The sequence below is a fragment of the Pteronotus mesoamericanus genome, unplaced genomic scaffold, assembly GCF_021234165.1.
Source record: "Pteronotus mesoamericanus isolate MK-2021 breed Mesoamerican mustached bat unplaced genomic scaffold, CSHL_Meso_final contig_46, whole genome shotgun sequence".
Lineage (NCBI taxonomy): Eukaryota > Metazoa > Chordata > Mammalia > Chiroptera > Mormoopidae > Pteronotus > Pteronotus mesoamericanus.
In genome coordinates this window covers 1,835,959-1,850,227 of record NW_026555170.1, presented here as the reverse complement: position 1 = coordinate 1,850,227, position 14,269 = coordinate 1,835,959, and the positions used below count along the sequence as shown (strand labels likewise).

General features: G+C 46.9%; 1 protein-coding gene across 1 annotated transcript; it reads right to left on the bottom strand.

Annotated features, from left to right (window-relative positions):
• Positions 1 to 84: 84 nt before the first annotated feature.
• Positions 85 to 10,213, bottom strand: LOC129074147 (dehydrogenase/reductase SDR family member 4-like). Its single transcript, XM_054577842.1, has 8 exons — positions 10,081 to 10,213; positions 8,898 to 9,075; positions 5,324 to 5,425; positions 3,294 to 3,364; positions 3,148 to 3,199; positions 2,712 to 2,846; positions 2,062 to 2,117; positions 85 to 543 (listed from the first exon to the last, which is right to left on the bottom strand). Exons 1-8 carry the CDS (start codon positions 10,209 to 10,211, stop codon positions 429 to 431), a joined length of 840 nt encoding a protein of 279 aa, XP_054433817.1. The 5' UTR covers positions 10,212 to 10,213; the 3' UTR covers positions 85 to 428.
• Between the last annotated feature and the right edge of the window lie 4,056 nt (positions 10,214 to 14,269).

The window sequence follows — 14,269 nt, the reverse complement described above, 5'->3', positions numbered from 1 at the left end:
ATTTGCACCTCATTTGCAAGTTATTAAATTTCAATCTTCCTACTCCTTCTTTCAACTCCAGGTTCCTTCTTTTCCATCTCCCTCAAATTCCTTAGAGTCACAGTAATGACTGTCTATATATTTATATATATATAATCAGTTGCTTTTTGCCAAGGTAGACTCAGCTTTCTCAGCAGGCCTGCCCTGTGTCCTCAGCGGAGGTCTTTATCCAAGGCTACAGCAACAGCGGGTATCCTCATAAGACCAAACTTTGACAGCAGGGAAGGCTGGATTTTGTCACAGGGCAGAATTGATTTGGGGTGGGGGTGGGGGTAGGGTATGAGGTGAGCAGTATGACAGGTAGAGGTGGGAAAGGCCATTCGATGAATGAGGGAACTGGACCAGAAGTTGGAGCCCAATCTCTGCTCTTGAAGGCTCTCTCCAGGTACTCAGAGGTGGGACAGAGCCCCTCCAGCCACTACCACTGTTTCCCCAGTGATGTAGCTGGCATCTTCAGAACACAGGAAAGACACAATGCCTGCACAGTCCTCTGGCTGGCCTATCCTGGGGTATAGGGAAAACAAGGAAGAGAGTAAAAATCCAAGAGGCCAGGCCCACTGACCTGGCCCACAGGGAATGAAATTTGCTTAATCAAAAAGTATCAGATGATTTTTCAGGACCAGTGTACAAGTCCATCAACTAGGGTTAAGATAATAAGCTATTGCAATTTAGTATAAGCATGAATACTGTTCTCTGTAAAAGCCACTATAAATTATATTCAAATAATGTAGACATACTTAGTTCTTTAGAACAGGGGTCCCGACTCCTGATACTGGTCTGTCTGCAGCCTGTTAAGAACCTGGCTGGAGAGCGAAGCTCATCTGAGCCCCACCTCCATCCCCCCACCGCGCCCCAGTCTTTCACAAAAGAAACCGGTACCTGGGGCCAAAAAGGTTGGGGACTGCTGCTTTAGAGAACTCAGGACACCAAAATCCAAAGTTGTATAGATAAACTGGTGAGTAGCTATTTCATACTTCAAAAAATTTGTTTCACACGTGTGCATACTACTCAAGTATCAGGGAGTCTGTGAGACAGTAAGTGGTTTGTTTAAAATGACTCCCTTGCACAGCTTCAATTCACAGCCAGCTTTTTCAGGAATCTACTTTTGTCCCTTAGGGTCAGGTTCATTTTGTGAGAATGTGCTCATTCTCAGTGTTTGTATCAGTGATTGCATAGTTGGGAACACTTTAACATAACTGCTGTAAAATGCTCTAGAGGAGGGGCAGAGTAGGTATCTTGAAACCAGAAGGTTTGGATTAGTGGTTCTTCATCCTAGTGTACATTGTAATCATCAGGAAGGCTTAACACCCTGCCCTTTCAAAGATGGGGCTCTAAGCTGACAGTACCCTAACTAATTAGTGAGTTCTGAGCTAGGCCTGCAGCTCATGCCTGGCATCAGAATGGCTTTGGGAGAATTGGAGAGGGTCTCCTTCCATAAGTAGGCCTTGTTTGCACAAGTAGTCCTTGGGGGACAAATGGAGAAGCTTAAGACAAGAGAGTTCTTAGAAGCCAGAAGCTGGAGAGAGGCAGGGAACTTGGAGGAAAGGGAGACAGATGAAGGTACCTGAGCAGTTCATCCAGCCCATTGGGGAAGGGTCTAGTTTTCGTAGGCAAGGGGAGTTAGGGGACTTAGTAAAAGATCTTCATTCCTTTTATTTGGGTTTCAGGGTCATCAACCTGAGCTTTGAAAACATGATTCTTTATTCAAAGACAACTAAAAAAGCACGTTTTGGTTTTGGTCCCTGGGAGATAGGGATGCCTTGAGGTGCAGGCAAACAGCCAGCTGGGGAGAGGAGTCAGGGCCTCTCCCAGAGCTCTTCTTTGCTGAAACCTGGGCACCTCCTTGCACATACCCCCCTCTAGTGATGCAGCGTTCACGTACTTGAGAAGTGTGTGTGTTTTTGAGGCAGAGGAGAGCATGCCCTTGCTGTACGGGGGACCAAGGGACACAAGATGCAGGCTGTGTGGGGGACCAGGCCTTTCAGTCTTTATCCCTCCTAACTCTCTCTGTGACAGCCTTACCTTCTCACCCGCAAGAATTCTTTTGTATTCTTCTCTCTTTCCTTGTCCATCCACAACTGCAGGAAAAAGGGAATCTCTTTACGTGAAAGAAGAAGAAAGGGAGGGACAGAGAGGGGAGACATTGTCTGTCCTCACGTCACTTGAGAGGAAAAGTGGAGAGATGCCCTCTTTCACTTCCTAGCCCATCCTAGCCCCCGGTCTTTCTCCACGGCCCTCTTCTGGGTCATTCTTTTCAAATTCTAGTGAGGCATTCCCCTGGGTCTTCCCAATTTCCACCCACTTACGGAGATACGGAACGGTGTGAATAGAATCTGAATTTCTCAGTCTCCACTGCATACCTCAAGAAAGGAGCAGGTCGCCCTGGTTGGGTAGCTCAGTTGGTTAGAGCATTGTCCCCATACACCAAGGCTGAGGGTTTCATCCCCAGCCAGGGCACATACAAGAAGCAACCAGTGGATGCATAAATAAATGGAACAACAAATTGATGTTTCTCCCTCTACAATCAATCAGTCAATCGATAAAAAGAAAGGAGCAGGACTGGTCTGGACAGGTGGCTTTAGAAAAGCCTGGGGAGGAGGGCAGGGGTGGTTGGGAGCGCAGGACCCAGGCGCTAGGCTTCCCCAGCAGGACGCAGGACTGCCCCTCCTCACCATTTGGCTGAAGTTAGTCTTGATGATTCCGGGTGCCAGGCAGTTTACCCTAATGTTCATTTGGTTCAGCTCCACGGCCAGGCTCTTGGTGAGGCCCAGCAAGGCTGTTTTACTAACATTGTAAGGGCCCAGGCCCTGGGGGAAAGAAGGAAATGGGTTAATCTCTTTATTTCTGGTTCATTCTTGGTTCTTACTGGAAGACATCAAGGGCAGTAGGTAACAGGGCATGTCCTGTTAGGGGAGGGTCCCAGTTAGAAAACTGTCTTGTGGCTAAATCTCCCCTAGGTTGGGGTTTGTGGAGGCAAGGCATCTATTTATGGGAAGGGACTTGGTAGTGTGATTCTAAAAGGGGACACAAACTTCTTCGTGTTATGGGAGGGGTGGAAAGGTGCAGGGCGGAGGAAGGGATGGAAATAGCAAAGAAAGGGATTCTTACAGGAAGTGGGGTGTAGGCACCTATGGAGGCCACAATCACTACTGAGCCGCCTCTGGAAAAAGAAGAGAATGAAGAGAATGACGCTTTCCCCAGCAGAGATACCCCCTGCCCTCAGACCACGAGAGACTCCTTCTTGTTCTCCATACCCTCGTTTCTCCATCTCTGGCACCACTGCCTTTGTTATCAGGGCTGTGGCCTTCACATTAATGTCCAAAATCTGAAACCAAGAGAAGAAGAAACAGCATGAGAGGAGGAGGGGGGCAGGGCGGTGAGGAGTCATAGTCAGGTCCCTAACATCTGCTTGTTAGGGCTGGTGGAGATCTTAGAGAGGATTTCCCTGGACCTTATCAGGGAGGAAACCAAGGCAGGGGGAGAACTGTCTTTCACCAGCTTATTCAGCTAGAGACAGAAACATTAGGCTTGGGTGAGAAAAAAAAAATGGAGCCTGCTTCATCTTGTTTCCCAACTAGCCATGTACTTGAATGATTTGGCCTAGAATGGACCTAAACTCTCATGGCTACTTTGGATTTGAGCTGGATTTTCTGTGTTTCTTCTGACTAGGGAGTATCTGGAATGAGGTTGGCCTCCTAGGACCTGTCATGGAATGAGCCATGCTTCTCAGGGAAATGCGGCCTGCCCTTGGTCCCCTGGAGCCTTCCAGCACTCCTCTGACTCCTGAGTTCAGGGAGTGAGGTGCTCTTGGCCCTCCAGGATGGATTGTCTGGCTGGACATTTGTTGGAAAGTGGGACCATGAGGAGGCGCTTTCTGGGGAAGCTGGGGCACAGGCTAGAATCAAAACTCCACATCCATAATTTAAAACAAATGCATGACCCTCGTTTACATTGTTCTAGGTGCTGCAGGGATAGACCCTCCCCGCACCCCCAAGCAAACTTCTTATTTTTAAAAATTTCAATCTTACAGAAAGGTTGAAAAAGAAATACAATGAATATCCTTCACCTGGATTCCTCAACTGTTCCCATTTTGCCCCATTTGCCCTATCTATGTACTTAAACAGCTTCCCCCCCCCAACCACTGAAGTTAAGTTGCAGGTGTCATAATACCTAAGGATTTAGGGATGTTCTCTTACAGACCACAGTCCACAATCAGAGCCAGGGAATTTAACACTGATAATGATGATTTTACCTAATGTGCTGTCCATAATAAAGTTTCCCCAATTGTTCCCTAAATGCCCTTATTTTAAAAGTCCAAGGTTCAATCAAGAATCAACCCTGGCATTTAGATTCGATGTACTATGATATTTAAAAAAAAATGCAAACTAAACAGAAAAATTACTTGGCTTAAAGTTATTTTCCTGTGGTCTCCATGCAGACTGCTCATGAAAGATGTTTTTCTGCATAAAAAATATCAATCAGGAACTAACTCACGAAAGAGCCTTTGGCACTTTGGTCTCTATGTGTGTGAAACACTGATAAAGCACAATATTTCAGTATTCTAAACTTCAGAGTTGAGATATTATTGATGACGTCAGAAGAAAAAGGAAAACTATGGGCAATTAGAAAAAACCTGAGCATTTCCATATCGAGGGAATATCAACCTTAATAAACAAAGACAAATATTTTAATTAAGGCTTTATAATTTACATGCTGACACAAAACCAACATTCCACACTTGAATTTAGACACCTGGAGCTCCAACCGTCTTGACACCGCAGTTAAGAAAAGCGTGCAGGTCTTCTTCAAAGCTGTATGTTATAAAGCAGCAACTTAGGTCATTTCACGAGAACTGGTATTTCACTTAACTAGCAGCTATTAAAGTTTTCCAACTAATGAGAAACACTATTTTTCAGCAGCTGAAGAAAGGGACGGGTGGTATGCAAATTGAAGTGTATTAGTTATCGGCATCTGCTGGAAATAAACCAGGAAGAAGAGCCCGGATAAGCTCGGATAAGGGCAGAGTCGGGGTGGGGCTATAGGGAAGAAGGCGATTCGCTAGGAGCAAATGGAAGAAGACAAAACTGGGAGAAGCAGCAATGAAAGAAATGGGCAGGGAAAGAGGAAGCCCCCCACCCCCACTAGCTCTGTACCAGGTGCACTTCAGGTGCACGGCAAATTGCAAAGATTCTTCAGTTACATTGCTCTTGACAAATGCATTTTAAAAGCAGGCAGAATTTTCTGCCGTTCCCCGAGGCCCCCTGCTGCATTAATCCTCTCTTACCTTGTCCCACACCTCCTCAGTGACATCTATTAGGTTTCCAAAGAAAGGGTTGACCGCAGCATTGGAGACCAGGATGTCAATGCCCCCATGAAGCTTCACAGCCTGGAGAGAGTAGGGTCTAAATCAGGGCACCGGGTCTGTCGGGGAGGTGCATTTATCAATGTTGATAAAGAATTCCTTGTTAGGTACAAAATGAGGTCGAAATGACATCTCCGTTTCTTGAGACGTTTTTCTCCAAAGCTACCCTAACCTCTGCTGCTAAACACTTAGGGTTGTCTCATTTCTTTGGCATCTTCTGGCCCTCACTTCTTTTAAGGCTGTTGCTGACCTCTTACTCTCTACACTTTCTCTTTGGGGAGCTCCTTTGCTCTCACTGCCTGTCACCTCAAAATCTATTTCTAGACTCTTTCTCTTTTCACACTGAGTCCCAGTCCCATTTCTCCAAGTGCTTACTGTTACCATTATTTCCAACTCGACCTGTTCATACCTACCGGAATAGAGAAACTGTTTTAAATAGACTCATAGAAAGTTACCATTGGGAGGGGGTTCTTGGGTCCTAAAACACCACATCCTCATGGTGAAGGGGGTGACACGGAGGTCCAGGGGAGTTAATTTCTCAAGGCCCTATAGCTCAGGAATGACATATTAGGGCCAGGTAAGAATAGGAGGCCTATTCACTTTGGTCTTTGGGAGAAGCAAAGTGATTTGCTCAGGGCACAAAGCTAGTTAGTGGTGGCAGGACTGGAATCGGTCTGACGGGGTGGGGGGACACCAGTCTGGGCTTAAAGCAGTTCCACACTTGGTTATAATGCCATCCCCCCACCTCACCTTTATTTTGGCTTGGAGGCATGGTAAATTCAAGGCAGAGCAGAGATTGAAACTGGGAAAACTAAGAAAGGTAACATCTTACTTCCTTAAATCGTAAGTAGGTGGTGGCAGTCATGCATGATTAAGGAGTGGTCAAAGAGAATCTGCCAACAACATACTACCCTGAAACCAGACTTTGCATTTGCCCAGAACTGACAGTTTTGATGCCGGGGGCAAGCAGCAGTAAATGGGCCCTCAGTCAACTTCCGTGCTTCACGATTTGGCTCAGGGAAGGGTGTTGTTAACAATGTGTACCATCTGCTAGCTCCCATTTTAACTAACTATTCTTGCTAACTGGGTGCAAAGCTCAGATGTTTCTACACTGCTGAAGGAAGGCCTGAGCTGTCAACATGTAAATTTTGTCAACATGTAAAAAGCACAACTCTGCACTCTTTGAATTTTGGTGTCTAGGCACAAAGCTGTGGTCACTTGCCTTAGCTCTGCCAAAGTCTGGCCTATGACATTGTGACTAGGAAAGTGCAGAACATGTTAGAAAGTGATGTGTGCTTGCCCTGTACATGTGTGCCTGACAGTGGGGGGAAGATGGGGGGTTGCACCAGAATCACCTGGAGCACTTTTTATTTCTGCTCTGCATCTTGCCCCCTCTCCTTCCAGGCCTACCAGCGCAGAGAGCAGAGGAGGCTGGGTGTTGAGTGAACAGAGACAGAGAACCACAGAAGATGAATGAGAAATGTACTCTGACTACCCACCTGGTGTCTTTTGAGTCTTCCTCTAAATTGTGCTATCACTACACAGAAGTGGTTAAGCAGTGTTTGCTCTGTGTTCTGATAGGTACATTTTTTAGAAAAAGCATAATCTAGTGGAGAAGCGGCTGGTCTGGTTTCAGTTCACCACACCTTTGAGAAGATTCAAGGTGCAGGTTGGGAGGGCTGGGTAGGAACTGTCCTTGGGTGGCAGCTTTCCTCACCACAGGGTGACAACTGGCAACAGACAGAACACCTCTCAAACTGCTAACAAGTGTCCTATTATTCTCCATCCTGACATTGCCCTGAGAGTCATTTTGACTCATCCTTCCTGTTTCCCATTTCTTGACACTGAGTTCGAAAAGAAATCTTGGTTGGTTCCCACTGAATGTCTCTTAGGCATATCCATTCTGGTCCATCCACCACCACTGCTCTAGGCCTGAATGACAGCAACTTCCTCGTTGATGTCCTTGGCTCAGTTTTCTCTACTCCAATATATCCTTCCTACCAGTGACAGATTCTTCCTTTTATAACCATTTTCATCTTGCCCAAAACCTCGCATGGCCTCTTATTTCCTGCAAGGATGTCCCCGCTTCTTTGGGAGGCTATGGTGGCCCCTGTGCCCTCTTCTTCCCACCAGCCCGTTACACCAGCGCTCCTGAACTTGGCCTCTCTGCTGCGGGCTGACAGTGCTCCCCTCTTCCCTTCAGTTCCCCCTGGCTGTCTGCTCATTTTGCAGGGTCATTTGGAATTCCATCCTATTCCATGTGTCTATCCCACCCACCCCTAACAGTCTTGCTCAAACCCCACCACTGGGCCAGGGCTGCAGGACAGATGGGGTGAGAGATGGTTTTCCTGGCAGGATTTTGACATTTAAGTTGCTACATACATTTCATATGGCTAGTCACTAATTGGCCCAGGATCCCAGGTAGCTCCTTTCACCCTCAGGATCAAGGTCCCAAATCTCAGGCTCTGTCCAGCAGCCTATGCCAGACAAGGTGACTTTCTTGGACCTACATTTGGCTCTCTCGATGCACATTTGAGCATTTCCAAATGGTTCCTTAAATATGGAATACCCTTATGCCATCTACTATTGTTTCACATCCCCCTCTTCTAAGAAGATTACCACATCATTTCTGCTACCTTCCAATAGCACAATCCTACACTTTCCATTCTTGGGTAGATTTTCCCTTCCTTTCCAGGGAATAAAGTGTAGGCCCTGAGCCCGAGAGGAGGGGAGGCTCCTTTGCCAGATATTCGTATTTTCTTGTGTAGCTGGAAAGCCGGTGCCAAGTACCAACTCTGATCCTGGCTTAGACACCGTCTTTGAAAGTAGAGTCCAAATGGGCATCCAAGGCCTGACCCAACAATAATGGGGTAATGCCTGGTAGCTTGGCAGGTCTGGGTTGACTCCCAGCTCCTTTCTTATTGGCTGTGGGACCTTGGGATATGGCTCCACCTGAGAATATAAATAGGGAGAGTAGTCCTTGCCTTGTTTGGGTTGTTGTCACGTTTAGAGATAACCTGTGTAAGCCTCTGAACAAAGTGAACGGCACACAGCAGGCAGCTGAAACATGGTGGTTACCTCCTGCAGGTTTCTAGACACTGTCTCTACGCTGAGGGACAGGGGATGGAGTGCTGCTTTGCTCACAGGTGGCAACATCTATTTTGTGATGGTATCTACCCTTCTCATTTGCCCAATTAGATTGGAAACTACTTGAGAACCAGGACCCACTGTTTTTTTGCGGTGCCCCTAAGGGCTAATGCAGGGTTGAAGCACTGATTCTCTGACTGGGACGGGGTGATTCTTAGAGACATAACAGAAAGGCACACCATAAAAGAGTGCTGATGGACTGGTGTGGGTTTGCGGGACACACGATTATGTTGTAGTTAATAGTGCTGGCTTGGATCACACCAATGTTGTCCAGGAAAGCAGGGAAGGAGGCTCAGGCTGGCGCCCTTCTGCCACTTCCTGGCTCTGTGCACTTATCCTTGCTGCTCACCGTGGCCACCAGCCGCTCCCGGTCTTCTGCCTTCCCCACGTGGCACACGGTGCCCGTCACACTCAACCCCTCCCCCTGCAGCGCCGCCACTGCCTTGTCCACGTTCTGCTGCTTCCGGCTGCTGACCACCACGTGGGCCCCATCCTGGGCCAGACGCCTGGCGATGGCAAAACCAATCCTGTGAGCAGAGAGAGATATGGACTGTCAAGGCCAGTACCAGGAAGAGGCTGAGAGCATGGGCTCTGGAGTCAGAAGGCCCCTGTTTGAATTCTAGCTCTCCTTTTGGGCACTCATTTACGTAATTTATTACGGTTTTGGTCCTCTGACTAGGTTCCCAGAAAATGACATCACCCCCCCAACCACGGGGGACAGACCCCATACTCTGTAGGGATTGAGGGGAAAGAAATGAGCTAGGGGTGTAGTAGCATCCACTCCCACGATTGGAGGGTCTCACTCAAAAGAGCCCTGCCCTCAAATATTTTACTATTCTGCATCATCTCAAAATTCTGTCGTTAGTTATGTTTTGGGGTGCATTTGAAAGGGTGGGTCTGTGGTTAAAAATGTAAATTTTTACATTACTCTCCTGGGACTAAGTGTTACATATTTTGCAACTGTTATCCATTAGCATTTCGAGTATATTTGTATTTTAAATTTGTGTACAGCTGTTGTGTAGCAAAGTCCATTGGGAATGCAAAGCAGTATATACAAGAATGGTTGGTGAGAGACAGGCTGGGCAAGGGAGGCCAAAATATACTTAGTCAAACAAAATTCTGTATACACGAATCTTGCGTTCTGTCTAGGTACAGGGCGCGGCTCTGGGAGACCTGCAGGGGTGCCCAGCTGGGGTGTCTGGAACATTCCCATAGTCGATACAGGCAGTGGGATAGTATTTTTGAAATTTGGGCTGTCTTGAATTTCTGGTGTCTCGTCTTCCTAGACTCTAAGTGGGGCCAGTTGATGGGGCAGCCCAGGGCACTAAGACACTGGATTGACGGAGGCATCACTGAACTGGAGCAATCGAGCCGGAGGCAGCAGGGCCAGGGGATTCGGTGGGGGCCTCGGGCCAGCCACGTGGTTCCTTACTTCCGGTGTGGCGCTTAGGCCAGAGGACGGAACCGGGGAGACAAAGGACACTTGCTTCCAGATAGCAGGGGACCTCAAAGACCCCCGCCCGGGCACTCACCCATTGGTGGAGGCCGTTACTAGGGCCACCTTATTCGCCAGCGGGTCCGGGCGCGCCGCCCTGGAGCTGGCCATCCGCATCGACTTCCACGACTGAACACAGCCGCCCAGCAGCAACCTCGTCTTAAGCATAATTTCGTACGTTTCCGCATTGGCCGGGGGAGGGAGGTGCGAGTGGCAAGCCGCCTCCATTGGCTTGCGCGGCGCCGGGCTCTGGTCCCGCCCTTGGCCAGGACCGGTCCCCCTGCTCGGCTCCCGCCTCTTGGGCGGAGGGCATGCTGTGGCTGCAGGCGACCCCTGCCGGGCCACGGCTGCTGCGCGCCGCAGCCCCTCTGCTCCGCTCTGGCGGGTGTAGGACTGCTCTCCGTCCAGATTTCCTGCAGGGCCAGGCCCCATGCAGGAACCTGCAGACTTCCTCACATTTCTCCTTCCACATCTGCCTGCTCATTGTCATTTTCCAGGGGCGGCCAGTGGGGAGAGGCACCTTTGAGTTGGTTGCTTTTGCTTCCCAAACTTCAGGATGGACCATCTTCTCCGAAAAAGTCTGAGTCTAAATATGCGACAGCCCATAAGAAGGCAAATGTTTTGAGATTGCCCATGGAGGTGAGCATGTGGTCCCCGGGGAGTCACTGCATGAAGGTCTCAGGTGAGGTTAAAGGAGCCCGGGAGAGAGACGTGAAGGGGAGCAGCTGGGCTGGGCCTGGCACTGCCCTTCTCTCTAGCTCAAGGTCTCCTTCATCTTGACAAGCCTGGAGGGCAGACTCTGATCGCTGTGGTAACCATGTGCAGGATGAAGATCCTAGCTGGACTGGACTACAGAGAACCAGTGGTAGAAATACTGAGAACTCAAGAGCACTCATTTCTCCGCAGTCACCAAGTCCCCAGGTCTTAGCCTCCATCCTAATTTAATAAATATTTGTTGAATGTAAAAGCACTTCATAAACTGTAAACTACTAACCATAGTAATTACTGACACTATAAAGTAATTATTATTGCTGCTACAAGCCAGACTCTTCATCTATAAACTGAAGATGCTGGAATAGAAGATGAATAAAGTCTTCTCCAGCTATAAATTCTGTGTCCAAGACTTTAGCCTCCACTTCTGCCAAGTGGGCTGAAACGATCTCCCTTCTGGGTTTCTGGGAGAATGAATAAATCAGGATGGCTTATGGCGCACTGCAGAAGGGCCCTGGAAAACCCAAGTGCCAGTGTCTGAACTGGTTTAACCCAGTGGCCTCCAAAAGCCAGACTGAGAAGTAATGCTGACCCAGGGCAAAGTGTTCACTAGTTCAAGGCAAAATGAGGAAAACAAAGAAAATGGAGTAAGTTTCATAAAGCTAAGCTTATTTAACTTAATAGATAATCTTTTATTCTGAGATAGGCTTTTGTTCTTTTCTTCGTGTGTGTGTGTGTGTGTGTGTGTGTGTGAGAGAGAGAGAGAGAGAGAGAGAGAGAGAGAGATAGTCTTTTTGTTAAGAAAAAGTGAGGAAAACAGATGGGTAAGTTGAGGAAAGTGTCAGTTGGTGAAAACACCAGTTTGGCAACCCTATGTCAGTCCCTTCAGTTGGAGGAGGGAAAATGTAGGTCTGTGAAATTCAGTTTTAGGGATTGCTGTTTAATAGAATTTATACTGGCTAAAGATTGTAAAACCATCTTTGCCATCTCTTAGGGCTGCAGGACAGATGGGGTGAGAGATAGTAAAGGTCAGCGGATCAGCTAAAAAGAAAAGGGATTGCAACAGTCAAAAGGGGCTGTTTGGATGGCAAGTGATACAACAACGCACAAGATTTATAGTTTATTCCTCAGCTGAGATGCGGTGCTCAGCACATTCCGATGAGATAAGAGAGCTTAAGTCTAATATTCCCCATATCCGGGGAAAACTGACTCTGACTGGTGCCCCTCAGTCTGAAACTCATGAATTATTGACAACAGGCTGGATAGTGTGACACTGCTCTTCCTCCTCCCCTGTTCGGAGCTAATGCACTGTGGGAACCCTTTCCAGCGCGCCCCACCGGTGTGCGGGGGTAGGGGGAGGGTGTGTCGGGCTGGAGTGGGCGTTTCCAGGGCTTTCGGGTCAAAGGGACAGGACTGCAGGGCGAATTTGACCTCTCATCACCTCCTGCCCAGAGGTGGACAGCCAAATCCAGGAGCTGAGGTTCGAGGGAGAGGGAGGGCGAGGGAGGGCGAGAGAGGGAGATCACACTCCAAAGAACAAAGGCTTCTGGGAAGGGAATTCTGGCTTGGGAGCTCCTTGAATATTGGCTTCTCCTCATCTGGGCAAAGTCGGTATTTGGCCTCAAGCACCGTTTGGGAGAGCACGGGGGACATTAGGGGGGGATCTTTGAAAAGAAAAGGGTAGAAGGTGTGGGGGGGCTCTAGCTTCTACTCATCAAGCTGTTGTTTTGGAGATGGGGTAGGACATGTTGGGGGGAACTGCATGGGTATTGAGGAGTCTCTTTGAAATGGGAACTTTTAACAGGCAATGAGATTGTTCTTGTATGGATGTGATATCATCTGCAGATCTTGAAGAAATGCTTCTATGATTGAAGATCACACTCCCGTATTCTTTAAGGGTCTACTGGAGTCCAGAAGGAAATTCTGGAATGGAATTTAAATCTTGGGTTTTGCTATAGCCATCCCAGGTTGGTTATTGGTTCATGTACCGTCTTTGACACAAAGTCAGGATTGAGCAGTGTGGGAGGTCTGGGGACAGCAACTTTCATTGCATACTTACTAAATGCCAGCAAAGGTTGGGCACTTTCTATATATTTTATTGCATATTTCCAGTCCAGTGAAATAGGCCTTTTTATTTCCATGTTAAATCACAGTGACTCATAATGAGCTGACTCCTTGTCATTGTTGAATAGCTACACTTATTTTTTCTGACGTTGGAGAATGACAGTTTTCTTAGAAAATAATGTTCTCTGAATTGGGATTTTACTTCCATCACCAATGTGGTTTTGTTTTGATCATTAAAATATCTATTCTTTAAATAATAAAATAACACATGTACATGCTTTTAAAAAGAGAAAGTTATGAAGTGAAAAGTAAAGAGGTTACTCTTCCCTATGGATTCTCTTACCTACTCCCCCTATAGCACTTGATCTTGTGTATTCTTCCAGAAACTTCCTATGTATAACATACATTTTTCCCTGAAAAATGTTCCCATGAATGGAATGACACTATACTTTATCGGTCCCTTCAAATCACTGGTTTCTTTTCTTCCTTTCTCCTCTTCTTTCTTTTGTTTCTTAAAATACATTCTCAGAGAGTGTTCTGAGTTGACAATAGATCTACTCCATTCTCCCTCCCGTTAAAAATAGTTGTGCAGTATTCCATTGTATGGGTATTCCATAATTTACTTAGCCAGTCTCCTACTGATGAACATTTAGGTAGCTACCAGTGTTTTGCTATTTCAAACAACGCTGCAATGAACAACCTTGAATGTACAGTACATATGTATATATATACAATTTTGTGTTTGGTGCAAATCTGTACCTTGGGTCAAATGTTTTAAGTGGATGACTATGATCAAATTACCTTGAAAAGCAGTTCTGATGAATTTGTTTTTGTACAGTGAATGTATCTGCTGTTCTGCCCTCTTACACATTGACGTAGAAAGGTTTTCAACTTCAGATGATGACATAAGCTCAGTGACAAGTGTTGACCTACCCTGGTCTCAGTGGCTGGGAGCCGATGAGGGATGCTGGCCCCACTGACCTACGGCTCACAGAACTGAGACATACTCATTTCCACCCACTTTTGACATTGAGAATGCCAGCCCAGCACTGCCAGATGTTGGGATTTTTAAACAAAAGGTAGAAATCTGGATTTCAACACAAATTATGTGATGTTTAATTGTTGACAAGTAATTTATTTAAAAACAACTAAACAAGACAGTGAGTGGATCTGTGGGTGCCAGAGACTGACACAGTGTCCACCTATTTAAATGTAATGGATTAGTAGTTTTGTGAGATATTGCTCTGTCTAGGATCTCATAATTTTTCTGCACAGCTTATTCAATTTCTGGTTTTTCATTTTTTTCCTCCTGATCACCCTGTAGTTAGGCAGTTGTTTGTGAATGCTGTTTAGGGATGATCCATTCAGTATTTGTATAGTAGGTCTTTTATAGGAACTCTGTATAGCAGCGAGCAAAAGATTCTGAAAGACAAGCTTATCTTTTCCCTCAG

Excerpts from the sequence above, each read along its gene's own strand:
- LOC129074147 (XM_054577842.1), bottom strand. The coding sequence starts at position 10,211 with ATGCTTAAGACGAGGTTGCTGCTGGGCGGCTGTGTTCAGTCGTGGAAG. Across the intron at positions 3,365-5,323 it reads CTGAGGAGGTGTGGGACAAG|ATTTTGGACATTAATGTGAA; the intron begins GTAAGAGAGGAT and ends TCTTGGTTTCAG. Across the intron at positions 3,200-3,293 it reads CCAGAGATGGAGAAACGAGG|AGGCGGCTCAGTAGTGATTG; the intron begins GTATGGAGAACA and ends TTCTTTTTCCAG.